Below are 27,567 nucleotides of genomic sequence, written 5' to 3'. Positions count from 1 at the left end.
GACGTTATGGATCCATCCCTAAAGCTGCAGCGCTCCGTGTCGGCACACTCGGATCAGAGATTCCTCGTTGGGTTTGTTTTTATCTCTCGGGTTTAAACAGCTGCACAAACAGACAAATAAGAATGAAACAGGAAACTGAGCTGCGACCACAGAGTGGAGCTCTGCTGTTGCTGAAACCCAAAGGCATGTTGGGAGGCGGAGGAACGCAGCCCCTCCCCCCTCTCTCTCCCCCACCTGTGTGCAGGTGAGGCGGGTGTATAAAGGAGTCTTTCTCTGGATGGAAACAGACTCCGGCGGCCGCTCACACTGAGATCTTTGTCACAAACTTTCGGATTTCCTGCAGAAAGATGGAGAAACTGCTCGCGCTCTGCTTGGCTCTCAGCCTCACCGCCTCAGGTTGGAAAACTACACCTAAACTACACCTTTTTAGATCTTCTGTTTTACTCTTTTCTGTTCCGTCTCAGACTCGAAACAAAATAGAAATCGAGCATCAGAGGAACACAAACATGTTAAACAATGGAAACTAAAGCTGTCAAAGATATAAAAGAGAAAGAATAGTCCTTTAGTTTAGCGACGGTCTGCAGCTGAGCTCACTCGGTCTGATTGTTTCCATCATTTATTAACCTGCTGATTGATAAACTGTCCAGAAATAGTTACATTCAGATTTCTAAGGTTTTCTTTTGTGTGTGAGTCTCAGCCTCGAACCCTGAGATTCGCCTTGCTCATGTTTCAGTGCAGCACAGAGCGCCTTTCTATGGTCTGTTGTCTTCATCATTTACTTCATCGTTAGTATTTTAACCTCAAAAATCAGCAAACCTCAGCATGTGAGAGATGCATCAGATATTTTGGGAGGCTTCACGTGTGGTGGTGAAGCCTCGTCAGGAGGAAAGATGCTACAGACTCGATCTCTGTTTTATTTGGTGTTTAACAGCTGTTAGTGTGAAAGAAGTGATCTGACGGAAGCAACACAGGATGTTATTTTGCAACAGTCGGTGAGACAGATATTTTTCGCTTTACCTTGTGGGAAGATCTATCTAAAACTTCTAAAGTTCATCATCCTCCATGATCACGTTTTCCCTATAATTGCAGCATGATTTCATGTTGTTTTATTCATTAAAACTAGTGATTGTTTACTGAGCTCACAGGTGAGGTGAGCAGAGTGAAATGAAGGCAGTGGAGTAGCATACACGGCACTTTGCAGCCTCATTAAACTCCCACATCGATACCTTTGATTCCTGCCTCGGTCACAGTCATCATAAGATTGACTGAGTTTATTTAAAACTGCTCTTGTTCCATTAGTGGCCTCTGGAACAGACTCAACCAACACAACACCAACCCTCAGCACCTCTTCTAACAACGCAACAACATCTGCTGGACTCAACACCACCAGTCCATCTGTTCCCAGCGCCACCAGTACATCTGTTCCCAGCGCCACCAGTACATCTGTTCCCAGCGCCACCAACACCACCAGTCCATCTGTTCCCAGTGCCACCAACACCACCGCAGTGACGACGAACCCGACAACCGCCTCTCTGAATGTCACGACCCCGCACAACAGCTCTTCAGCAAACAACACAACCTCTACAACCGCTTCGCCCGGTAACGGCACCAACACCAATTCCTCCGCGACATCCCCCCCTTCCACAGAGAGCAACGGAACGGCCACAAACCAGTCGACCACAACTCCGAGCACGTCCACGAGTACGACCCAGAGCACAGCGGCGTCTGCGGCCGGCAGCAGTGCGGGGGTTCCTGGGTGGGGCATAGCTCTGCTGGTCCTGGCGGCTGTGGTTCTGCTGCTGCTGCTCCTGCTGCTGATCGGACTGGTGAGTGCACACATTTCACCTTCACTCCAGGAAGTCAAATCACATCTTTATAGACACCCCACAATCCATCTCAGCAAATATGGAGACCAACACACTGCCTCTGGTCCGCGGTGCGTTCAGGGACTGCGCCACATTCGGTAACCGCTGCGTTGCCACTGCCAGGGTTTCAAATAGCAGCATTTTATCAAAGCTGCATCTCACAGACACACCCGAAGCATCCTCCGCATCATGTTTCTGGCCTCATTAGGTCAGGGCATCATCACAATTTGAATTCAGTCAATTCAGTCGTTCAACATTTATTTTCGTAAACTACGAATCAAGTGTTTCCTTTACAGAGGTGCACTTTGGTCCTGCAATCCCAAACACAACACAAACCCAAAAGGTTGACTCTGTTCACCTGGACGTTTTCAGTGGGAGAAACCTTTCGTCACTCATCCAGGCGACTCCTTCCCCAATATTATAAACTGTACATTTGCACAATGACTGAAACTGGCAGCCCTGCATGAACAATGTGCTGGGAGGTCAGTTCCTTGATCATTAATATGAAAATCCTCATGACCACTGATCAATGGTCATGAGAACCACAGAGTTGGGAAATGGCGGCAATCACAACCCAACTTTTCACAAAGGGTACCCACGGTCACAACACTGCTGCCTCACAGTGGCTGCTCTAAGACGTCGGCCTGTACAAACTTTAAGTATTGTTGAAATAATATTTTTTACACTCTAACAGGAACCGATCAGAATCTGGACGTTTCGTGTATCCATGACACCCGACTTATTATTTCCATTTGATCTACTGCCACTGTCACATTTACCATCATAAATGCCATTATAGTTCATTGTTAGGTGGTTGCCGGGCAACATGCCAGCATTAAAATATCATATATCATAACATTAAAGTTAAATTAGACGTTAATGTTACGAAATTCAAATAAAATGTTTCTCTAATGTTTTCTATCTGAAGAATTGCTAAATAAATGTAATGTTATCCTGTTGGTCGGTGGTTGCTGGGCAACATGGTGACATTGTTGTAATTAGAGCACAAATTGAACAATCTGTGCAGTGTATCAGATCCTCGGGCCCGAGACCAAACCAGTTATTACCTTACATGCTTCTAGCAGGTCTTTGGACTTCTCCGCTTTCTTTCCGTCTAGTTTTAAATATCCTCTTTGTCTTCAGAGTTACTGCAGTCAGCTCAGGGTTGCCTTTTTTTAACCACAAAGAAATCAACACAAATTTGCTGAGCTTTCATCCCAGTAATCAAAGCGTGTCTGAAAGGTGCGGGTGACATCTGCAGCCTGCTGCGGTCTCAGCACATTCTTCCTCCAGAGTAACGTGCTCGTTATTTGAGTCCTGCATGTTCTTCAGGACTTGCTGCTTAATTCAATCATTGCTCACCCTGTAGATTTTTATCAGCACCAACTTTACATTTTAGCTTTACATCCTGATTGTTTTGCTGACTGAGAAATCTGAGGCAGCAGAAAAAAGAAAGAAAAGAAAAAAAGGCAAATGCCCCCGAGGTTTGAGCGATTATAAGAAACACCACACTTCTGACTCATGGACGAGGACTACAGGACTTTTATTCTTCGCTGCCAGAGCAATGGTCAGCAGTGAAACGCGACACCGGCATTTAGCGTTTGCCCCGGAGCTGGACCAAAGTCAGAGCGTTTTCCATTAGGGGATAAAATACTGACTCAGAGTTCACTGAATTCACACAAATCTGAGACTGAAACAGCCACTCCCCATAGTAGCAGCAGAAATGCTTCTTTATTACTGAGGAAAACTTCAGATTCTGTGCATTTATGTGGCAACAACAATAACAAACACTGATCGGAGCACATGATTGGCACGAGCGCCCTCAGCAGACAGTCTAAGTTTCTGCCTGATGGCCATGTATATTTGCACGCAGCAAACATATGTCGTGTTTAATAAGCTTCCTCCTTTCATCATCACTGTGGATTTTAAACATTCAGACTGAGTCAGGCTAATTGTTTTGTCTCTCCAGCTGGTGTGGTGCTGCTGCTACAGGGGGCGCTCCCAAGGCTTCAGTCCCTACGACCACCTGAACAGCAGAGACGACATCCCTCTCTACACCACTCACGGGCGCTTTGAAGCCACCAATGGGAGACAATACGTAAGTCCAAACGTACAAATATTTGAAGGGTTCACGTAAAATTAATCATGTGCTCACAAAGAGGGCCACAGTAACCTCTCGGAAGTCCTCAGAGGCCACCCGCCTGTTCGCCCCTGATGCTCGTGAGGACATGTCACACTGTGTCCTCACTTTGGATATTTGTCACTGGTTTTTCGTAGGCCAGCTCAGAAGTTAGCATCATCCTGGATCCCTGAGCAAAGACCCGACAGGCTCATGCAGAAAATAATCTGTGTACAAGTTCCTCCACGTTCAGTGACATTAAACACATGAATGAACACATTTCATCACCATACATCAACATCTGTCATCATGTTACGTAAGGCCCAAAATGGCCTCCATACGAGGAAGTAGTAGCTCTAACATTGACCAGTAAGGAACCACCACACGCACACTGCAATGGGGTACGCAAGATTTATTTTTTCTTTCTCCTGGTCAAACTACTGGCTGAAGACACAACTCTGGCCAGGAATCCAAGGCCCAAAGCCACCACGGTCAGGGTTCTTTCAGGGATCGTTTCCATTAAAATGTGCAAACTTCATCCTGGAATCTTCGAGGCTTCCCTGCTGCACCAGTGTCCTACTAAAAGACAACAACAACCCCCACTTCCTGTTTCCTCTCCCCTTCATAGAGAAGGGCTCCAGTCCTCCCCAATCAGCTGCTCCCTGTACTCAACTCCAAACAGCTGGCAGCTGGACTAGAGTAGAGTCTGCACTCCCACGTGGGTGTGGCCCACACCTCACACCAAACACAAAGAAACGCCAAAGCATGCAATTAATACAAAAAAAGTCTAAAGTAATGCCAGCCCAAAAGCTTAGTGGGGATTCTCACCATGCTGTACTCCGTAACAATCACACCTCAGGGACACGTCACATGTTCCAACTTTGGGTCCCGGTATCTAAAGGTCTCTAACCTGTTAACTACAGACCTTATTTAGCACACAATGACCTGAGACAGCGGACACACGTGACATCATCGATCGGCCCGTCCATCAGAGAGAGAAGGTGGAGTTATCGGCTCGTGCTACGCAGGCTATGTTAACCTGTAAACGTCTTCTCGAGCTGCTGGACAGATGTTAGGTTTATGGAAGCCCGTTTCCGCCACTAAAAAAAAAGGATCCATAACTCAAAATTTCGACATATTAACTCAAAATTTCGATTTATTAACTCAAAATTTTGAGAAAAGCAACTCGAAATTTCGAGTTAGCGCTGCTAATCAGTAATCTACGTGAATGACGTCATTTCCTTGTTACCCGGAAGCTGAAGCCCTCAGCTACAAATGCTACAGCTAAGCTACCGGTAATACATCCAGTCGTGAATGCACAGATTGCTGAGTGTTTTCAGCCTGGCTTCAAATGATGAAATCCCTGTGTTATTAGCTGAATCACATGGTGTTACTATCAGCAAACGTACTCGCCAAAGTGCCAATTTGTTGGGATCCGTTTTTGAGTGCGCGCTCCTCTGCGCCATATGCTTCCGGGTAACAAGAAAGCGACCTCATTCACGTAGATTTTTGATTGGCAGAGCTAACTCGAAATTTTGAGTTATATTTCTCGAAATGTCGAGTTATGGATACTAGCTTTTTTGTTTTTATTTAGTGGCGGAAACGGGCTTCCATACATTTTGTATCACGCACTAAACAGACTGACTCACTGCTGGCACCTCTAGTGGACGTTAGAGAAACTGCAGATTGTGGACTGGGATAGTCACAGTCAACTGAAGTTTAAACTGGAAATGTAAAAAATCCAGGTCGAACCTTCCCATAATTTAATAAAGTGACTATGACTGAAAGGAGTTGGACAAACAAGGGCTGAGTGAATATTGGTTTTAGTAAATATTTTAAAAACCCAGCCACTAAAATACTTTAGCTTTTGTTATCAGCGCTGGGTAAAGTGACGCCTTTTCATACGTCTGTAAATCATTCCTGCCAGTCACAGTTTACATTCTCCACCTTTTCCCCCTTTATGACCCCGATGACGGTGCAGGATTTATGACACTTATTGTCACTTTCCAAAATCAATAACTAAGATAATATTCACTGCTTCCGCCCACAGTTGTTGTGTTATTGGTGAATAAGTGAGGAACGAGTGCTGCTTAAATAATCTCGATGCTCATCCCGTCGTTCGTCTTTTCCAGGAGCAGACCGAGCGGCCGAGCTAGACGCCCACTCATCGAGGATCAGACCAACGCAACACGTTTACTTTGTATCTCTCAGTCTTTTTTACAAACATCTGTCATAATTACTGTTTTAATGTCATGAACATTAATTTATTCTCTGAACAAAAACTGTTGTTGTTGCTTTGCTGTTTTTTTTAAAGGTCTCAACAAAAAGCAGAAAATACAATTTTATTTAAAGGGAAACAAAACAGAAAAATCAGAAACGCAGTTGCACTGATCGGTGGATTTAGGCGCATTTATATTTTACTTTTGTTATCATATTTTTATTATGTTGTCACAATTATAACACAAATTTTACATGTATCTGATTTCCATTCCTTCCAGTCTGTCACATTTTGCAATCTTTAGAAAAATCTTCCATATTTACGTTCCTATTTGACCAGTATTACTTTGGCTTTGTTTCCTCTTACAAATCAAAATCATTTCACATTAGTTTTAATTCCTAAGTTGATGTTGTGACTATCATTAGGCTAGATTACCTTTTATTTCTCTTCTTATTCTTTATCTTTTGTCATTTTTTGCGACAGGATGTACCCTCACTTGCCATTGCATTAGGTACACCAGTTAGGCTCATCCAAATATCTAATCAGCCAATCACATGGCTCCAACTCAGTTCGTTCACACATCTGGACATGCTCAAGCCAGGCTGAAGTGATTTAAGTGACTTTGGTCTGAGCATTTCAGAAAAAGGAGATGTGCTGGGATGTTGCCACACCACCATCTCCAAGTTCACAGAGAACGGTCCAAAAGCGAGAAAACAGCAGTGAGCAGCTGGGAGACACCGCCAGAGGTCCATGAGAATGGACACCTCTCAGCTGATAAAAGCAACAGTCTCTCCAGCGTCCACACGTCGAAGCTCGAAGCAGATGGGCTTCAGCAGCCCACACCGGGGGCCCCTTCTGTCAGCTAAGAACAGGAAACAGAAGCTACAGCTCACAAACACTCACCAAAAACAAAAACACTGATCTACCGAGTCCGTAGGATCAGAACTGGGTGTAAACAGCATGAACGCATGGATCCGCCCTGCCGTATTAACGGTTCACGCTGCCGGTGGTGTGATGGACTGGGGGATATTTTCTGGGCACACTTTGGGCCCCTTGGTACCGACCGAGCATCGTTTCAACTCCATGCCGACCCGAGTCTTGTCACTGACCGTGTCCAAACCTTTATGACCACATTCACCATCTTCTGATTGGCTGCTCGTGTCACACAGCTCAGATCGTCTCAAACTGGTTTCTTGAACATGACGATGAATTCACGGTGCCCAGATGACGTCCACAGTCACAGATCTCAGTCCCACTGAGCGCCTTTGAGATGTGGAGGAAGCTGTACGATGATGTCACATCGACATGGACCAAAATCTGGTTTCTAGGAACGTTTCCAGGTGTACCTAATGAAGTGGCTGCTGAGGTGCAGTTCCAGTGCATAAATACACTTTAAACATTTCATACATGTATTTTCCCTCCTTACTGTTGGAGAATTAATGTCTCACCTACTCAGCAGCCATTTAATTATATAATTATTGATATAAAAAGCTACAGAATACAAAACGTGGTTTTCTATACAAACACACTGTTGTGCCTGTAATTATATATGCTCCATGTTTTCACTGTTTCTATAGCTGCCAGTGACACTGACAGTTTACATGATATGAAGCTGTTTCCACTTGTGTCCCATGGTACTCTTCTTTTTACACCTAAATCAATTCTTCGTGTTATTTTTAAGACTATTGAGGGTTTTTGAAAAATGTTCGTGCTTCTTTTTCCCACTGTTTTTCTTTCCTGGTAATAACTTTGCTATTATTTGTACTTTTATTGCGTGTGTTGGTTTGGCAGCGGCTCCAATGTCCCACTTTTTTTGTTTGTTATGTTTGCAGCAGGACAATCGTGGCCTGAAAGCAAATCCTCATTGTTGCAGGTTTGATTCATCTTTTCAAACCAAAGTCTAAGTTTATTCTTTCCAACAAAGCAGCTCGGTCACAAAGACAGAAAGAGAATGCGGGCGTGGAGCGGGCGCAGCTGCGGAGGAATGTATGAACTTGGGAGCGTTTAGCAGGAGTGATAAAGCCGATATCAACATAAAGAGGCTGGGATGGGCTCTGAACTGAGTCAGCATCACAGCAACCGTTACCAGCAAAGAGAAACACGCTCACTCGTTTTAGGTTTCCATTTCTCTGGGCTTTTTTAAAATCTTTTATATTTTATCTGAATAAACAAATCTGCAAAAGTTTATTGTATCGTTGTTTGTCATCATGTGTATTTATCTTGTTACAAATTTGTCTTTGTTTAACTTTAACGCATCGTTTCCACAGCATCAATATCTTATATTCATCTAAATGTAGAAGGTACCACGTTACAGATGAAGCCTTCAGTTCAATTCAATTTTATGTACACAGCGCCAAATCACAACAACTGTCGCCTCAAGGAGCTTTATATTGTAAGGTAGACTCTACAATAATACATACAGAGAAAAACCCAACAATCATATGATCCCCTATGAGCAGCACTTTGGCGACAGTGGGAAGGAAAAACTCCCTTTTAACAGGAAGAAACCTCCGGCAGAACCAGGCTCAGGGAGGGGCGGAGCCATCTGCTGTGATTGGTTGGTGTGAGAGAAGGAAGACAGGATAAAGACATGCTGTGGAAGAGAGACAGAGGTTAATAACAGATATGATTCAGTGCAGAGAGGTCTGTGAACACATAGTGAGTGAAGAAGAAACACCCAGTGCATCATGGGAATCCCCGGCAGCCTATGTCTATTGCAGCATAACTAAGGGAGGATTCAGGGTCACCTGGTCCAGCTCTAACTATATGCTTTAGCAAAAAGGAAAGTTTGAAGCCTAATCTTGAAAGTAGAGATAGTGTCTGTCTCCTGAATCCAAACTGGAAGCTGGTTCCACAGAAGAGGGGCCTGAAAACTGAAGGCTCTGCCTCCCATTCTACTTTAAATACTAACATATTTCTGACATATGTAAGTGCCATAAACATCAGCCATCAATAAAAAATATAAAACAGCATTTGAACAAACAGTCCTGCCAATGGCAGAATTGGTTCTCTGACAGCAGCACAACTTTTATTTCAGAGCTGTTTTTAAACCGAGACGATGCTGAGAGACGACCTCAGCTGACGTTGGTCAGGGTGGAAATGTTTGCTGGGTGGGTCGTTCGGGCAAATCTGGACTCTAAATCCAAATCCAGCTTTAACATCTCATAACAGGAAACATGCCAGGCCCTCTGTAATCAGTGCTATAAACGCCCTTAGATATAACACATGTGTAATGCGCTTGAGGGCTCGGGTTTCATGATGACTGACAGGCTGATAGGTATTCATCTGCCTGACTCACCTGAGCGAATGCTTTGAAAGGAAGCTCGTATGACCGCGACAGGGCTCGGCCGTTCTGTTGACTTTTACTTTTTATTCACCTCAGGAACACAACAGCCCGAGCTCGGACCGCTCGGGAGTGTCTGCCTTTCCACAAACCTCCCTATGGATGCTGACGTCAGGGCAGGAACTTTGTTACACAATCGAATTATTTTCTCTTTTCAAAAAGTCACATTCAGTTTATTGAGCAGCCAAAAGTCGCCCTTTACCTTTCAAGTACCAAACTATGAACGAGTGTGTAGGACAAATCCTTTTCATCTAAATGTTAAAAACAGCTAGCTATAAATAAAGCTATTAGTGTTCCTTATTATAAGAAATAACACAAAAGATTTCGGTGGACGAGAAGATGTAGTGATGTTGGGTTAATGTGGAGTAATCATATACAGATATCTACGAGGCTGCGTTCACACTGCAGGTCTTAAAGCTCAATTCCGATTTTTTGATCAAATCCGATTTTTTTGTCTGCTCGTTCACACTACAAATAAAATGCGACAGCAAACGCGCTCTAGTGTGAACGCTCAAAGCGGCCGCATGCGCAAAAGAAGACGTCACCCACAACGCGCTCTGTTTAGACCCAGAACAAACAGTATGTTTGACTGATGGCCTTAATATAAAGACTTCGGACTTCACGTTTCCCAATTTTTGCTTTAAGTTATTTTGTTATTTACATAATGATGTAAATAACCTAATAATGATCCTTATTGCTGTTTGAGAGGAGCGCTGCTTCAAAGGATAGCTGCAGATTTCTGTCAGAATCTGCAGATTATGTAGTACAAATAAAATGTTCACGTTGTCTTCCCAGCAGTTTCACTGGATGGCCAGGAAGCGTTCGCGATGTCTTCTCCGGCGCTGATAATTGGCGTCTGTCTTGTGTCAGTGACGTAAAAGACGGATTTAATGCGACATGACCATCAAACAGCAGTCGCTTTCTGAAACATCGGATATGTATCGGATTCAGGACCACATACGAAAGTGGCAGATCGGATTTGAAAATATCGGATTTGTGCCGTTCACACTGTCATAGCATGATCGGATAGATGGTCGCAGAGGGTCAGAAAAATCGGATTTGATGCGCTTTCGCCTGCAGTGTGAACGCAGCCTAAGTGGTGTGATTTTAAAAATCCATCATCTTTGTGTTTCTGCAGATTTTTAGGAGCTTTTATGTGCCACGCATGTAGGAGGGAGCATGAACACACATACAGCCACATATGATTGTTCTCATCAGCATTTCCTGTTTTATTTTTCTTCTTTATCACTTCAATGATTTCCGATTCTGCAGTGATGCACCTGAACGCCTCGCACTGTTGAACTTGATGCTCTCTGGCGTATGGAACAATGATGCTTTATTCAAAATGGAAAACAATAAAAAACTATGAATCGAAATGATTTCGGTGGATTTAAGTGCTAAAAATAACTTCTTGTAAAATACAAAATATTCTGCCAGGAACATCCTGTCGTGTTGTCCTGTCACCTGACCGCCAGAATCAGCTGATGTTTTTTCTACAGTAACTTTAGTATATTTACTGAAGCCATGAAAAATGTCACCTTCACACTTTGAACAGTTTCACAGTGACGGCTCATCCAGGTCTAGACTGGTTCAGCTTCTGACTTATAACCAAACTTTCTTATGGTGTGTTCAGTGCTGCTCAGAAATCAGTTCATCCTCAGACAAACTCTTATTGAACACGTGACCATCAATGTTGCTGTTGCACAGCTGTGAGCTTTGTTAAAAGAGGAAAATCGAGGGATTTATGACCAGGAGCCATCAAATATGACACAACTTGATTAAGCAGCCACCGAGGCCACACGATGTCTCCTCAAAGTTTACCCAAGTTTGATTGATTTTACATGGAATGAACCTGGAACACTTCGGGTTTATTCCTCCTATGAAGCTGGGCTTTGTAACAGTTTTTCAGACTTCCCTGTTGGATTCAAGGTCATTATTTAAGCAGACTAATGAGATTCGACACATGCTGAGCGACGCTGTGTGCGGTCTTACTCTCTCCGGCCTCCTCTCGGCTCTGCTTCTGTGTCTGATCAGAATTGAACTTTCTCCATGACTTTCCACACCCACCATCCCTGCTGTTCTCCTGTGGGACAGGAGCTGGGAGTATCACAGGTTGCCATTTGTTTGAGATCGTGCTGTCATGCCATTGTCTCCATTACAACACCACACAGAGGCCGGTGGTTGCTCTTATTACTGCATGAATAAGCGATGCACCTGTACCGCGCACTGGGACACTTTAAGGAAAAGATATAAACATAAGTTGGTCTGTAGCCCGGCTTGAAATCACACGTGGGTGTCCCCAAATCTGGCTCAGGCGCAGCTCTTTCTTGGCAGCAGTGTGAAATTTTACTCTGGAGCTTTTTTAAAAACAAAATGTAGGTCAGGACTATTGAATCCCAGTGAGACCGGTCCAGGTTAGACAGGGCTGCGGAGTCACAGAGTCAGGTGTGACAGCGGCGTCTCCTGCAAAACATATGAAAGTAGTGAAACACAGAGTGGGAGGGTGGTGCACCCCAGGCACTGTGGATGGAAAGGCTCCACCCTGGGAGGGAAGTGATAACACTTCTGATCCAAACTGATGTCATTCCTGGTTTCGTTGGTTAAAGGTGTGGCCAACCACCGCAACCACAGCTGGTTATCTGAAACTGAGCCAGGTCACAAACATCGTGCTTAGTACACCTGTACAGCGCCGCGTGTTCACAGCGCACACAGGAAGTCACTTATTCTCAAGATTCATAAAAGCATTTTAAAGCAGCTTTACTTGATTCTCACCTCTTTACTTAACGTCTTGGGCTCTACTAGAATAAATATGCAAGATTCAGTTTAAAAAAAAAAAAATTATCATCCAACAGCAGGACTTGAGTTGATCTCAGTTCACCTTCCATGTGAACTTGAGGTCTCCTTATAAACCAACTTCCTTCTGATTGGCTGCCCCTCACAAACAGAAGGTTTGGAGAGCAGGTGGGGCTTCTTTTTGAAACAGGAAGTCAGCTCTTGTCACTGTCTTGATCGTGTTCACCTGGGCCTCATTCTCTCTGCAGTCTCTTTAGTCTGTTGTACTCCCTCAGTCTTATTCGGGTTCCTCCTTCATATTGTCTACCTGCTTGTTTTGCTTTGAAGCTGATGGAAACAACAGAAAGCCAAACAGAGAGGCTGTCAGGTTTCCATCCTGTGCGACAGGAAGAAGATATGATTCATGAAAAAGAGCTGAAAGTCTGCACGTCTGCCTTAGAAACAGAAATTAACTGCAGAAGATGGTTGGAGGGACGCAGTTTTAACTCTTCGATTTCCCCCAAACTTTACTGATATAGTCACAAATTAAAATAGTATATAAATGTAAATCGTTCAGCTAAAACGTCTACGTTCAACCTGACTGGAAATATAGAATTTTACGTGTCAATAATTTCAGATCAGATATTCTCCGACTCTGTTCTTTGCTTAGTTGTCACAACACTGGTTTCCATGCGTTGGCTCCTGTTTTATCCTTGAATGAGGTCAGCGTGGTTCAACAAAGACAAAACACTGGTCTGTAACTGCTCAGGCACGAGGACTGACAGTGAGTGAAAGAGCAGAGAGGCCGGCTCTGAAAAGCTAAATATTAAAACAAGAAATAAATATAACCAGAAGAGTTCAGGACAGAATATTTATTGCAGTGTCAAAAAACAAACTAAGCAAACATCCAGTTTTTACGTTTCCACAGTCCACGAGCTTCCTCTGCCCGTGATGAGGTATGCTGTGCAGTGCAAACTTCTATTTAAATACTAAAAATCGAATTTATGTGAAAAGGAAACAGATTTTCATTTGAATGACATGATCGTTCCAGATAATAAGTCCAGGACGTCGTACTCCGAAACAGGATTTTGGAAAACTCGTCTTCTCGGACGTCTCTGAGGAGACGCCACAACCAAAAATACGGCTTTATTATATTATTTCTACAGAAATGTGACGCTGCGAACACGAGCACCTTCAGAGTGACACCTGATAAAAGTTTGTACATTAATATGTTTTACTGTTTTTACATGAGACTGAAAGATGAGCTGATTTAACAGCCACCTGTGTGACCCCCTCCTCTCCTGTGTTAAACAGCCACCTGTGCACTGGCCTGCACCGCCCCCTGCTGGCCTGAAGTAAAACACACATGACTTGCAGTGTTTCAGTGAAGAACAGCAGTGGGATCCACAGCGGCACCATTTTTCTCATCCCTGTGCGTCCTTCTTGATGTCTGCAGGGTGGGCTTTTACAGGGGGTCGGGGTCACAGGTCAGGGACATCGAGGCTCCTCAGCCACAGCTCCAGGGCGAACTTGGTCCCGGTGCTGACCCGCTCCACGTCAGGACCGCTGGCTGGAGCGCGACTGGTGAAGACCGCCAGAGGCATCGAAGACTCGGTCAGAGCTCCGTCTGCAGAGACCTGCGACACGCTGGAGACACAGAAGGGCTCAGAAAAGAAGCACATGCCCGTGCCGTGACACATCCAGCTCGCAGTTTGTGCTGCATTGATGTCAGTGTCTGCAGGTTTTGTGAGGGCAGCATGCGTTTTTTGTCTCTGAGCTGTCAGGCCAGGACGCCACACAAAGCCTCACATACATAACAGGCAAGAACACAATTTACAGGATGCACAGCATCCTCTCTGTTCCTGTAGAAAACAACTACAAAACAAGCTGTGCTTCATAACACAAGCAGCTGAGCTCTAATGGACTCACAAGCACATCTCAGGTATTAACATCAGCACAAACTCTGTGAGCTGGAAGCTTCGTGGCGTCCAGCTCTGCATCTAAACCCGTGATACCTGATGCTGCTCGGCAGGTCGTCCAGCTGAACGCTGGCATCGTCTCCGTCCACAGCAGACACGATGGCTCTGACCAGCCGGCTGTCCGCCCACAGACACGCGCTGACCTCAGCAGGCGAAGGCCTGAGAGAGGGCTGCGGGTGCAGACAACGAGAGGAATCACACAAGAGGCCGGCTCACTTTAAAATAACAGCAGAGGGGATCATTCACAACGAGACAAATGCTAAAGACAGAGGGGCAACGTCACAAAAACATTAAAGTAACAGCCGAGTTGTGCCTGCTGGGTCCATTTTATCATCATCCAACATCACGTAGACAAAAGATCATGTCAAATCATTCATTAGGTGCCAAAATGATCCAAAATCAGATCCACCATGAGAGGGGAGGCAGCCCGAGCCCCCGTAGCTGTTACCTGTAACTGCAGGTGAGTGAGAGACGAGTGCAGCAGCATGTAGACGACTACGTGGTGTCTCTGAGGAAGTCCTCTGGACAGCATGGGAGGAAACACCGACTGACGGTCAGACAGAACACACAGAGGGCTGTGACATATATAACCTCACAGCGTACGATGTAAATAAGAGCAGCAGGCAGTGACTAAAAGACACTCGGGTCACCGTCTCACCTCCCACAGGCCCAGCACTGTTGGAGACACCTGCTCCGGCTCCAGTTTGAGTCCAGTTTCCTCGTGCAGCTCTCTCAGACCTGCACCCAGCAGCTTCACACGTTACAGGAATAAAGTTCACACAGTTACTTTGTGTTAACCTCGTTTGCCTTGTTGTAGAAGTCGTCACACTGACTAAACGACACGTAAAATGATGCTGGGAGCAAAGGAAACATGTACCGTCTCATCTAGCTCCACGTGACCTCCTAAATATCAACACAATACATGAAGAGCGTTACAAAACAAGAAAACCCGTAACAACGAGTGTGTGTGTGTGTGTGTGTGTGTGTGTGTGTGTGTGTGTGTGTGTGTGTGTGTGTGTGTGTGTTTAATAATGTGTGCAAACACAGATCTGTGTGCTGAACCTGGAGGAACCCAGACGTTGGGAAATATGCGAAGCTCCTTTGCCCGCCGTGTCAGCAACACTCTCTGATTGGCTGTCTGCAGGAGGATAGCCACACCCACATCCACTCCACGCTGTTGGATGTCCAATGGGATTGCAGCTGCGTCCGTGGCTGACAGGTGTTTGATGGGACAGAAAGCAGGCCTCTGAGAGAGAAACAGCAGGAAACCCTGAGCTGTTGTTGTGAAACTTGCCGTATAAATACAACCGAATTAAATTGAACTGAGTGCGGATGCAGAGGAGCGAATGCTCAGCGTGTCTGACCTTCAGCGGGACCCCTCGCCCTCTGTCTCCTTTGTAAAGAATGAACTGATTTTTCTCCAGCGTGCAGCTCACCTCCACCTCATCCTCGCCACTGTCAGTGAAGTGACCCGTTACACTCTGACACACATCAAGAAAAAGAAAGATGACAACAGCGCCCCCTCTGTTGCTCTAAAGATGGTGTGAGACGACATCTGCACCAACCTGAACAAACTGAGCTCGCCGTGGAGCCGCTCGCTCTTTGCACACACACACCAGGATCCTCCTCACTTTATCCATGGCGACCCCTCGACCCCGACCACGTCCGTCTGCAGGAGCTGAACACGTGACCACAACACGCCTTGAAAGGACAGTCCACTCCCTTTTAATCAGTGTTGGGCAAGTTACTTTGAAAAAGTAATTAATTATAGTTACTAGTTACTTCTTCAAAAAAGTAACTGAGTTAGTAACTGAGTTAATTAGTTACTTGAAAAGTAACTATTGCGTTCCTCCACATTTCACCTTTAAAAGCTGTTTCCTTTGCCTTGTTTGGTCTCATCAGCACAGCCTCACGTGTCTGAATCTACAGGCATGTTTTCATTTTGACAAACTGTAACACAACTGATCTCAAATCAGACAAAAAACATAAAACCCGAGTAGAAAAAGTGATATTTTTACTGTAACAACCACAAACATGTTTAATGAATCATATTTCATAACTTCAAATGCAAACATAAACTGACAGTTTTAAAATTATATGCACACGTTTTGCAAACAACATCACAGCCTGATGCCTGCAGGTCTGACAGCAGCAGGTGTGTCACTCCTGTTTCTACCTGGAGACAGCAGCCGCCTCATTGTTCTGACACACAACACAGAACTATCCACAACACTAACTACACAAGACAACACGTCACTCCTAAAACTTCCCCTCTTTGCTCGTGATCACCGTCCGCGGGAGCGCAGCTGCCTAAAGCTGCAGCGTCTAGATTACTTACAGCTACTTCCTGCAGCTGTAAGCTGAACACAGCTTCAACCGTCTGTTGGTTGAAAAATAGTCACGGACCGCGTTTTCTTGTTAGTAACTGTAACGGCATTGTAACGATAGGAATAGTAATTAGTTAGATTACTCGTTACTGAAAAAGTAACTCCGTTACTTGTAACGCCGTTAATCCCATCACTGATTTTAATACATAACACACAGAGTTTAAGCTAAAATGACCGTAAACATGTAATAAATCCAAAAACATTAACATGTTTGTCCCACCTGACGCCTCACAATCAGCTGATCTTTGCTCAATTTCACCTCTATACTCCAAATACTAGAATACGAAGTGCATAAAATGGGATGAAATTTAGAGTTTTTTAAATTCATTAAGTTTTCAGCATTTTTGATCTCTCATAATATCATCAGTGCAGAATGTATCCACACAAAAACACATTACAGCTCCGCTAAAACTGTTTTTGGTTCATTATTGTTTCTGTGACTCAGTTAAGCATCCACATCCTGATGGACGCATCAATAACTAACTGCACCGATCCCCAGGATATTTGATCTGCTGATCTTTCACCGGAGAAAGTGCATTTTAATTAAACTGGAAGGATCATATCACTATGTGGGAGACGTGGCTGGTCAGAACATATTCAGGACTCCTTTTACTTTTTTAATGTAGTGGCAAAAGTAAATCATCAAAACACGAAAGCATCAGACTGTGAAGATCTACAGATCCTGAGAGCCTCGGTGATCCTGCAGGAAGCTTCTGCAGGACCTCGAGGTGTTGGATCAGTGTCATGTTTCCAAACTATCACACAGCACAGCAACATTGCTTCTCTATGTCAGGGCCTAGAAATGCTGGAATGACTCACACTCAGCACAAGTGTGAAAAGGGAGAAAGAGAAATATTTAAAAGGGCAGCGAGATCGCGGTGTTGTGCTAAGAAGGGATTTGTGACGGTTCTGTGTGTTTTTAGTGTATTTTAAATATGTGATATTGATAACTTCTGAGAGTGTTTTATATAAAATAAAGATATTACTTGTTTTGTAGGTGTCTTCGTGATTCTGATTTACTGTAGATCCGGTCTTTTTTAGCCACTCAAACACCTTTATTGAAACGGTTAATGTTATATTTGTTGTCATTTGTGCGGCCCTCTTGGCCTGGTCTGTCTTGAATGAGACATGTTTAACTTCAGTCAGTTTTACGTTCGTTATTAAAGGACGTATAAAAGTACTTTGCGAATAAAAACATAGCGCTGGGAAAAAGCAGGAGCCATTTCAGAAGAAAACACGTTATATTATTGATTATATTCATTCAAACAACCAAGTGTTCATTAAGCAGCTCATTTTCATAACTTTAGTGCCGAGTCCAGCTGTTTAAACCAGACAAATACAGACCGCCTGTTAGCAGAACAGCTGTCAACAGCTGGGACTTTGGGCTCAAACGTTAACTGTGCACAAAGCTAACTAACTTTAGCTAACACCCTCGTTTAGCGGAAGTAAAACGCTCTGGAAAAAACAACTTCCTGCACATTAACCTGCACATGTGTTAGTGAAGGGATTACGGGTTAACCCCGATACACAGGCTCGCTCAGAAACACAGCAGAAGCAGAAACCTACTGAAAAGGAGAAGAAGGCGCTCGCTAACTCCTGCAGGTCATTTCAGCCGGATCCAACTTCCGCTTCCATACTTCAAAATAAAAGCTTTTCTTCTTCGTTTTGGTCGAACTGATTCAATCTTCGTATTTTTTATTGTTTATGGAAAAGTCCTGAACCATTAATTTCCCCCATCATGGTATTATACAGAAACTTAATGTTTTGGGGATTTTTTTGTAATTGAAGTAAAATGTTGTGTGCGCCAGATTAAATAAATTATAATAGTTAGCAGCTGCTCGCCTGCTAACTACCAAACAGAGAGCATATAACTAGGGGTGGGTTTTGATAATCGAATCGAATCGTGGATCGAATCGATTTGGGACCTTGTGAATCGGAATCGAATCGATTCTAGAAATCAGTGATGATACCCAGCCCTACGTATAACCCCAGTTTTAGCTTCTCTGCACTGGCTTCTCGTCTCCTACAGGATCCAATTTACACTTTGACTTTTTGTTTTTAAGTCGGTTAACGCCCGAGCCCCTTCCTACCTGTCTGAGCTCCTTTCTGTTTCTGTTCCAGGAAAAACCCTGAGGTGTAGCTCAAAATTAATGCTGTCCGGACTAATCTCAAATGCGATGGAGCCTTCTGTGGCAGGTCCCAGACTTTGGAATAGCCTCCCCTGAAATATTAGATCGGCACAAACACGTGATCATTTTACTAAAGACACATTTTTATGCCCTGGCTTTTAACACACTGTGAGTATACCTTTGTTGTTTATGAAATCCTGTCATTGAAACTTTTGTCAGAAAATGGAAAAGGTATATCGGGAAACTTTTTTATTGAGAGCATTTTTTTCGGGGTGGCTTTAACTCAGGAGGTAGAGCTGGTCACCTACTGATCGGAAGGTTGAGGTTCGATACCTCCGGGTATCCTTGGGCAAGATGCTAACCCCAAGTTGCTCTCCGATGCATCCATTGAAGTTTGACTGTGTGTGTGAATGTTGTTAGCACTCAGTTTAGAGTCAGTGCTTGTGAGGATGGGTGTGACTGGGTGAATGTGGCATGTTGTATAGAGCGCTTTGAGTACTCCGGGAGAGTAGAAAAGTACGGAGCCCCGCAGGGGACATGGGAGAAAAAAAAATTAAGACGGACTTTTGCGAGATCTCGCAAAACTCCAACAATGGCGGCAGCTACTTAGTTGTAATATTACTCTTTCTGGGTCACAAAATACACTTAAGATATTTTGAGGCGTGAATGTAGTTGTGTAAACGTCAGATACCTGCTCGGTTTACAAGACGTCACATATTTGCAAAAGTGCTCCAACGTTTTCGGAGATCTGACACCCACTAGCTCGAAGCTAACGGGAGGTCGAGACCTACTACAGCCGGGAGGAACACCGCTTTCTGCCTCGACCTCCCGGTCGGCTTCGAGCTGGCGGCCTCCGAAGAATGCGGCTAAAACTTTTGCGAGATCTCGCAAAAGTCCGTCTTAATTTTTTTTTCTCCCATGTCCCCTGCGGGGCTCCGTAGTAGAGCGCTATATAAGAATCAGTCCATTTCTCTTCTTGTTATTTGGCTCTAAAACAGCTGGAGACAATTAATCCTGTTACTGACATTCTGAAGGTTTTTTGCAGTTTGAAAGACAGAAAATGTATTCAGTGCAAATACTGCAAGTGACAGGTGTTTAATTCTTAGATGACGCAGAGAAATCAGAGACTGGGAGGCTGTGGAGGCTCAGCTGCCTCACATTCATATTGAAGGTCAGACAAAAACGTCAGAGGCATCTGCAAACATAACTTTGACTGGGTTTCTAGCCTCCCTTTGAAAAGTGCAACTATAATGCAGCTCTGTTGCATTATAGTTGCATAAAAACAATTTATTGTAGTGTTAACGTTACAATACAAGAGCGTGATTTGAAATGACTGTCAGTAATAATGATGATTACGGTTTGATTACACTAACATGGCAGATTTCCCCCTAAATTACCCAGAATGCTGTGCAACAGTTGCCAGTGACACCTCAGTAAAAAAAAGCAAGAAAAGACAGACGGAGTCAGACTCCTGCAGCATCTGAAGTGCTCTCAGATGATTCCTCCTCTCAGGGCGAGTAGGGTGGCAGCAGACCTCTGCGATCATCAGACTCCGCCTGCGGGTCAAAGGTCAGACGACATCAACATCGGCTGTTCTGGAAATGTTCTCAAAAACAAACATTTAAAATGCTTCATACCTGAGAATAAAGTTTTTTTCCTTGTAAATGTTTGACTATAATTTTTGATATTTTATGTTTTCATGATTTTATTTCTCTCTTAAACCTGCAAAAGCCTCATTAACCAATCACAGATCATTTTCAGTTAAAGGGATTCAATGAGTTAATAAGCTGAATATTTCAGGTTTCGAATCCTTTAGGTGTGAATAATGGACCGTTCCATTCCTCCGTCACTGCAGGAGGCGTAGTTACACATTTTTGGTGATCAGACATCAAACCGAAACATTTCAATTTGTCGGCTAGTGGTGCAACGGATCAAAAGTCTCACGGTTCGGATCAGATCGCGTTTTTTCTTCGTCGCGGATCGGATCAATTTTCGGATCAGCAGAAGAAAAAAAAAGAAGACAAAAATTTAACTCACTATTTACTTATTTAAGTATTTTTTGCCTATTAAAAAACATTCAACTCAAGACTCATTCCGCACAAATTAAGATGCAGTATAGGGCAGTGCAGGGCTTTGTATCTACCACTCCGCTGTGATATAATGAGCGGTCACGTAGCTTTCCGTTGCCCTGGAGCTCCACCCATTTGTAGTTAGGGCAACAGAAGATGCCTGGGACAGCTCAGCCATAACTAAACTTTTCCTGCTCATGCATGCTTGGAAGGATCTTCTCACTGAAGCGGACGTGCGACGGGATATCATAGCGTGGCTCAAGCACGCTCATCATAGTTTAAACTAGTGCTGTCAGCGTAAATCTCGTTAAAATGACGTTAATGCCATAACTGCATTAATGCGGCAAATCTCCGTTAACTAGTTACCGCAGATCGCCCGTGCATGGGGCTGCACGGCGTCAATGCATTAACTAACGCGTTGACTAGTTTAAACCCCTTGTTTTGCACAACAGAATACGGCCTCCGTCTTCAGCTAAACACCCCAACAGCTTTTGTAACAGCTTTAACCCGGTCGGATTGGGCAGCAAAGGGCTGCTTAAATCAACCGTGATCCGTTGCACCACTAACATCGGCCCTTCAGTCTTCTTGTGCACTATGAGATCAATGTTGATGCCCTTGATATTTTTTAATCACTTGCTGAATTTCGCGTTGCACGTCAGCGTCTGTGATGTGCACGCGATTTCTTCTACTGCGCCAAAATAGCAATCTTTCAACTTGAATTTCATTTTAGGAAATGAACCTGCGGCGATGCCTTCAGGCTCGGACACACGACATAAAAGTCGGGTCTGTTTGAGACGGGAGCTGAAAGGACCAAAGTAAAACTTATTCTATGTATAAATCATTTCCTGACAGTCCAGCACGTCAGCGTGTCAGTAATCTGTATAAAGTTTTCTGGGTGGTGAAAGCGCTCTGCACTTCAGTTTTATCTCTGGCTATCTGATAATTCAATTCAATTTTATTTATATAGCGCCAAACCACAACAAAAGTCGCCTCAAGGCGCTTCATAGATACAGAGAAAAACCCAACAATCATATGACCCCCTATGAGCAGCACTTTGGCGACAGTGGGAAGGAAAAACTCCCTTTTAACAGGAAGAAATCTCCAGCAGAACCAGGCTCAGGGAGGGGCGGGGCCATCTGCTGTGTTTGTTTGGGGTGAGAGAAGGAAGACGGGATAAGAAAAAATATATTTAAAGCAGGAGGACATAAATTATAATCCCAGTTTACAAAGACTGAAAATATTTTTCAGATTCATCAAATCTTTTTATGCAAGAAAAGCTGATATTAAAAATGTATTTCAGCAGGTCTTATCATTATTTTGCTAATTTTCTTTTTTTCTCTCTTGCGACTGAACACATCAGCATTTCTTGAGAGGCGGAGTTAATATTATTGGTAGGAGGAGTCTTACGCTGAGAGAAGAAGGTGTGCGGAGCCTGATGGCTTTGCCAGAGAAAACACAGACGACGATGGTGACGCAGGTCTGCAGGACGAGGAGAACCAGGAAGAGGCCGAGCAGCCCGTAAAGAACCACCTGAAACAGGAAATATGAAACAGGAAATACACACAAAGAACAACCTGCTCCTGTGCTCAGGGAAGACCCCGGGACCAGATCTGAGGTGCACCGAGAGTCCGGCCTTGAAGACCAGACAGAGATAAACTTACATTCAGCATATAAACATTTTGGCTGCATTTCCTCCTCAGGCCTTCTACGTCCTTGAACTCGATGAAGCTCTGTCGGTCACAGAAGCGATCGGAGGGGGGGCATTCGGCCAGCAGCCAACAGGTGTAGGCCACACCGGCCAGGCCAATCAGGACGCTTATCACGTTGGACACCAGGGACCCCCAAACCTGCACAAACACCAGATATGGCTAAACTAACAGCGGCTAACAAACTACAATGGCTTCATCCATCTTTGATACACAGTCTGTGACTTTAACCGAAGCTCCAGAGGAATCACACCGCTGCAGCTAACCGTCCCTGAAATGGACCATTTTTAATGACATCATCTGACCAACAATATGGCTGCTGTGAGGTCACGGCACTAACAGACGGTCCAAGAAGGAGGAGCTGCAGCTTTGGTATTTCATTAGTTTGTCATTCAGCTGTAATCAGCAGGTCTGAGTTTGCTGACCTGTCACTCACACATCCTCTTTCTGGTTTCTCTAAAACTCACCAGTGAGATGGAAGTGCGTCTCCCTGCCGCCACGGCCACCGAGCCGGAGACGACAAACTGCACGACAGCAGAGAGGCGTGGTTAGACGACACATGACCCCTGTGAGGCTTTACCTGAAGATTATTAATCATGTTTGTGTGTACGTACAGCGGCGCCGAGGGCGAATGGAGAGTAGGCGATCATGGCCCACGAGGAGATGGCGGTCAGACTGAACAGGATGCACAGCAGCCCGATCATGATCTGAACGACCTGAGGACACAGACGGAGACGCAACATGAGCAAAGATGAAAAATAATGCAGATTTTAAAGTTCTTGTTAAAACACCACCAAACTGAAAAACAGCATCAAAGATGACCTGTGTGCAGGCTGAGAGCAGCCTGTGGTGTCACAGGCGCTTCTGGCAGCTTCATTAAACCTTTATTATTACAATAAAATCTGATCCATGTGCGTCTTCCTTTAGCTCAACCTACCTTTAACGATTTAAAGTTAAATAAAGCCAAAGCTTTATTTAACTGAATTACGTAGATTTACCATAAGCCATTCTGATCACATGACTTAGTGAGCCTCCTATTACTCTGAAACTGAAGAACAGCTAAAAACTGTCAGGAAAGTTTATTCTGGTTGGTCAGAGGTGATGACATCATCATGACGTGTAAGTCGCTCTGACTGTGAAAACGTGTTTGTGTCTGTGCTTTGTTGCGATGAATATGATGGTCAGAGTCCAGATGCTCACCCCGAGAGCGTGCGGCTGTCCCCGCATGAAGGCGACGGTTATGTCGTCCATCTTGACTGGGATGGGTGTGGTCTTTTTCACAGGGGGAGGGGCCGGTGCAGTGGAGCTGCTGGCATTCTGGAGCTGGATGGAGCCGTCATCCTTGGGAATGACCTGAGTCACGACCATCACTCCCCCGATGGTGGTGATAGATGTGGATGCCATGATAAAGGTCAGAGGTCACAGAAGCTCAGAGGGAAAATTCTGGAAAAACCACAAGTGCAAACAATGAGGGAGGGGCCAACAATGTTTGAGTATTAGGGAGGAGAAGGGAATTTGCAGCAGCTGATCGACTTTAGCTTCCAGATGTTCTTCAGACAGACTTACAGGAGAAAATGATTCTGGTTTAGCAATAATTCTCTGAATTTTGCCTTTATGACATTTTAAGAATCTAAAAGAGCTCCACATTCAGGGGTGGCCAAATGGGGGCCACCAAAAACACAGTTTTCAGGTTTATGATGCTGGTATCAAATATCGATAACAAACACAGAGAAAGTTAACTTCCTGCTTTAAAGTTGATGTCGGTGAAAAGAGGTATTTACGAAAACCCGAAAGACTTTGAAATCATTAATAACCTGTTTTAATTGATTAACTGGAAGTCTCGCTTTAATGATTCAGCTGAAGCAGCTGAAGGGCGACTGAGGAGCTGAAGAGCAAAGACAACACGTGTAAGGACGCGCGTCTTACATTATCACCAGTATTACAGTCAACACGGGAATGATAGCAAACTAATAATCAAATGAAATATGAGCTTATGGCTGCTGCTCAGCGCGCTTCTTCCTCTTTGTTTGACATTTTAAGATGATAACATGTATCCACTGGTCACTCATCAAACTTTCAAACGTTGCTATAAAATCTTTTGTTAAACAAAAGTCCCCGAATTTAACGCGGATTCTGGTTCGGAGTTTCTCACTGCGTGATAAGGAAGTGCGGTTACCGGAAAATAAAACGGCTGTTTGTTTTTTAGTTCGACGCTAAATATCAGACTTTTGAAATCGCAGTTATCTCTACACGAGAGCTTTTCAACGTTTTTCTTTGTTTTATTTATTTATTTATTTTTAAGATAAGAATCGCGCGAACAAATCTCGATAAACTAACCGGAAATACATCTGCGCATTAGATCAAAAACATCGACTAACAATCATCTCGAGGCTGAGCTGCTCTCTGAAACATCTGCAAACACGCACGGATTACCTGACCACGCTGAGGATTACTCCTGAGCATTACCTGCAATCAGGTGGACACGCGGAAGTTCTCTGACCTGAACAACAGCTGCTGTTGCTTCTGTTCAGGATCAAGTTAGGCTGCCTTCAGGAGCAAACTGTAAACTCGGAATTCTGATTTACCAAACACTTGTCGGAAAGACCATAATGTGATAAAGTTCCAGTCCAATTTAATTAAACGATGAAATATTGCTTCAAATACAATAACATAAATAAACTGAGCTGTTTCTTTGGATTTTCTTTCTGACCTTTTTGAAAAACATTAGAAGGAATGATTTCAGAAGATTCAGTCTTCAATCACTGTGTGTAACTTTTAAAAAGACACTTTCAGGTGTTGTTGTTGTTGTTGTTTTAAATAATTAAATTATAACTTTTAAATCACGAACATGCTTTTCCTGTGTGCGGATCTGCTGGATATGAAGGGAAATTTCGGCATAATTCCAACAACACCTGAAGGCAGCACAAGGAAACCACAACATTTCCCATAATCAACGTGAAAAAGCAGCTTTGCAACAACCTTCCCTGCCTCCTTTTAAGGGGACCTATCGTTTTTATCATACATTCACATGCCACTTCATTAGTTACACTCTTTAAACAGCCCCCACAGTTCTGCTCGGATTCAACAGGGTGCTGCAGACACTCGTGGGAGATTTTGATGTTTCACAACATCTCAACATCTGAATACACAGCCACTGCCACTGCGGCTGTGTATTCATTCCCAAAGATGTGTCTCACACTGTGAAAGTATTAACCCAAATTTCTGGTCCCAGACAATGAAAGGTTCAGGATCCCAGCGGAAAAACCTCGAAGTGAGACTCCACAGGCTGTTTCAGCGACAAACAGCTGATGACCCTTTAGTTTGGGGGCACCCTCTGTGTACAAGTAGTGCTGCTCATAACAACTGCCCCTTGGCTGGCTTCCACAAGTTGGCCAATCACAGGAACGCAGACTTTTAAAGGAGCAAATCATGAAGGTAAATATGCTGCAAAAGGCGAGAGCTTGAACTTGAGACAGAAGCTAAATACAGGGCCCAGATACGCTTTTAAATTAAATAAAAACACAGAGCAGGAACTGAGCAGAAGAGCGCCCCCTTTCACAGCCTGTTTGTCTGTGACAAACACACAAGTCAACACTCACATGCTTCTGGGGAAAAACAAGACGGCGTGTTTGCACAGGTTTAACAGACCTTTATTACTGACGAGCAGATGACAGCATCGGAGCTCTTATGTGCTTCTTCTCCTCCAGGATTCACATACGTGTCTTGGGATCAGGACGCAAAGGTTTCACACTCTACAAGAGCCAAACATTGCCTTTAGAATTTTATTTAATGAAGGTATTTACAAAAACAGAACAAAGTCCTGCTCGTGATTTATTGATGACTGTTCACATTTTGGAGATCAAATATTGATGAAGGTGATTTCAACTCATAAAGGACATTCAGCATCATTCATTCAACATCTTAACTCAGTCTCGACAAGTTCACGTGTGTAGTTCACTTACGCCACAAGGGGGCGACATTCATTCATACCTACAATCATAAAGCATGGATTTATTGACTGTTTTATTGAATCTTAGCCCGTGTTACATTCAAAGCAGGTTTCACATTGTTTAATACATTTTTTTTTTGTTGTTGTTGTTTTACGATTGTTTGCAATATTTTATTTTAATTTTTCAATATAGAAAACCCCATCAACAAACAAATACAGCTCAGATGCTAAGGCAAGAAGACAAGAAATATCACTGTGATGATAAGAACTACCAGTATCCAGAGTACATCAAATATCATAAATACGTAACAAACATGGTACATGTTCATACAATCGGAGCTTTCCCAAGTTAATTCAAAAATGGAGTCCAGGATTTTGAGAAAACATTTGCTGCAGAAGTTTGTAGGCATAGAATATTTTCCATTTTATGAGTGATAGCATGTCATTGAGCCAGACAGTGAAGGAGGGAGGAACAGCAGACTTTCATTCCTTTAGGATACGTCCTTTTGCAACCATCATCATCGACTGACACCTGCATAGTTGCAGGAATAGTTCTGGAACATACGCAGCCAAAAACTGCAATTTCTGGATTGGGTGTGATGAAGATTTCATAAGCTTTAGAGTACCAATCAAATATTCTGGAATTAGTCATGAGCCAATGTGCGATCTGTCACATACGGGGGAAGTCGAAGAACAAATTTTGTGTAGTCCAACCTTGGAGTAATGGAGCCGATGGACAACTTTAAATTGTATTCATTAATGTCAGCCGTTAACAGAGCAGGAATGAATTTTTGATAAGCATTTGTCCCACATTTATTCCGGTATTTCTATACCCAGTTCCTCCCTCCGGGCGTCTCTTATCCTCGTAGTCCGCGCCTCAACACTTTCATCAAACAAATGTACAACTGCAGAGATCCGATGTTTGGAGTAAGGACGGCTCAGGAGCACATTAAAGAAGTTGTGTTCATTCGGAATATCTCGATAATTCTTGATATTGGATTGCACAAAATGCCTAATTTGTAGGTAACGGT

At 43.8% G+C, this 27,567-nt stretch overlaps 3 protein-coding genes across 8 annotated transcripts; 1 reads left to right on the top strand and 2 right to left on the bottom strand.

The window, feature by feature from the left end:
* Nucleotides 1–299: 299 nt before the first annotated feature.
* On the top strand, nt 300–8,387 carry LOC143420983 (uncharacterized). The gene is made up of 4 exons (XM_076889622.1): nt 300–396; nt 1,300–1,826; nt 3,835–3,963; nt 6,117–8,387. The coding sequence occupies exons 1-4, from the start codon at nt 348–350 to the stop codon at nt 6,138–6,140; spliced, it is 729 nt and encodes a 242-aa protein (XP_076745737.1). The 5' UTR covers nt 300–347; the 3' UTR covers nt 6,141–8,387.
* A 4,787-nt stretch (nt 8,388–13,174) lies between these two features.
* LOC101473499 (nudix (nucleoside diphosphate linked moiety X)-type motif 17) lies at nt 13,175–19,033 on the bottom strand. Of its 5 annotated transcripts, none has more exons than XM_076890337.1 (9): nt 18,774–19,033; nt 15,862–15,974; nt 15,661–15,777; nt 15,359–15,542; nt 15,174–15,199; nt 14,955–15,047; nt 14,745–14,843; nt 14,333–14,466; nt 13,175–13,964 (listed from the first exon to the last, which is right to left on the bottom strand). In XM_076890337.1, the coding sequence occupies exons 2-9, from the start codon at nt 15,934–15,936 to the stop codon at nt 13,799–13,801; spliced, it is 894 nt and encodes a 297-aa protein (XP_076746452.1). In that variant the 5' UTR covers nt 15,937–15,974; nt 18,774–19,033; the 3' UTR covers nt 13,175–13,798. The 5 variants fall into 5 exon arrangements, with proteins under 5 accessions (XP_076746452.1, XP_076746451.1, XP_004571134.1 ...); XM_076890336.1 differs by having other exon boundaries at nt 15,862–15,997; nt 18,774–18,788; XM_004571077.4 differs by lacking the exon at nt 18,774–19,033 and adding an exon at nt 18,250–18,722 and having other exon boundaries at nt 15,862–15,997.
* An 855-nt stretch (nt 19,034–19,888) lies between these two features.
* LOC143421175 (membrane-spanning 4-domains subfamily A member 4A-like) lies at nt 19,889–25,148 on the bottom strand. Of its 2 annotated transcripts, none has more exons than XM_076890333.1 (7): nt 25,054–25,148; nt 23,788–24,030; nt 23,202–23,303; nt 23,055–23,111; nt 22,543–22,728; nt 22,289–22,411; nt 19,889–20,368 (listed from the first exon to the last, which is right to left on the bottom strand). In XM_076890333.1, exons 2-7 carry the CDS (start codon nt 23,989–23,991, stop codon nt 20,321–20,323), a joined length of 720 nt encoding a protein of 239 aa, XP_076746448.1. In that variant the 5' UTR covers nt 23,992–24,030; nt 25,054–25,148; the 3' UTR covers nt 19,889–20,320. The 2 variants fall into 2 exon arrangements, with proteins under 2 accessions (XP_076746448.1, XP_076746449.1); XM_076890334.1 differs by having other exon boundaries at nt 25,021–25,100.
* Nucleotides 25,149–27,567: the final 2,419 nt, after the last annotated feature.

Source organism: Maylandia zebra, linkage group LG11 (assembly GCF_041146795.1).
Source record: "Maylandia zebra isolate NMK-2024a linkage group LG11, Mzebra_GT3a, whole genome shotgun sequence".
In the NCBI taxonomy this organism is placed as follows: Eukaryota; Metazoa; Chordata; class Actinopteri; order Cichliformes; family Cichlidae; genus Maylandia; species Maylandia zebra.
The sequence above is the reverse complement of the archived record's forward strand: the minus strand, read 5'-3'. Positions and strand labels throughout refer to the sequence as shown.

Bases quoted from the DNA above. Each gene is read 5' to 3' on its own strand.
- LOC143420983 (XM_076889622.1), top strand. From the start codon at position 348: ATGGAGAAACTGCTCGCGCTCTGCTTGGCTCTCAGCCTCACCGCCTCA. The intron at 397-1,299 runs GTTGGAAAACTA...TTGTTCCATTAG, and splicing joins TCTCAGCCTCACCGCCTCAG to TGGCCTCTGGAACAGACTCA. The intron at 1,827-3,834 runs GTGAGTGCACAC...TTGTCTCTCCAG, and splicing joins TCCTGCTGCTGATCGGACTG to CTGGTGTGGTGCTGCTGCTA.
- LOC101473499 (XM_076890335.1), bottom strand. From the start codon at position 16,195: ATGAGACCAAACAAGGCAAAGGAAACAGCTTTTAAAG. The intron at 15,543-15,660 runs GTCAGACACGCT...TTTCTCTCTCAG, and splicing joins GGCGAGGGGTCCCGCTGAAG to AGGCCTGCTTTCTGTCCCAT. The intron at 14,844-14,954 runs GTGAGACGGTGA...TCTGACCGTCAG, and splicing joins CAGTGCTGGGCCTGTGGGAG to TCGGTGTTTCCTCCCATGCT.
- LOC143421175 (XM_076890333.1), bottom strand. From the start codon at position 23,991: ATGGCATCCACATCTATCACCACCATCGGGGGAGTGATGGTCGTGACT. The intron at 23,112-23,201 runs GTACGTACACAC...GCTGTCGTGCAG, and splicing joins CATTCGCCCTCGGCGCCGCT to TTTGTCGTCTCCGGCTCGGT. The intron at 22,729-23,054 runs GTGAGTTTTAGA...GTGTTTGTGCAG, and splicing joins GACGCACTTCCATCTCACTG to GTTTGGGGGTCCCTGGTGTC.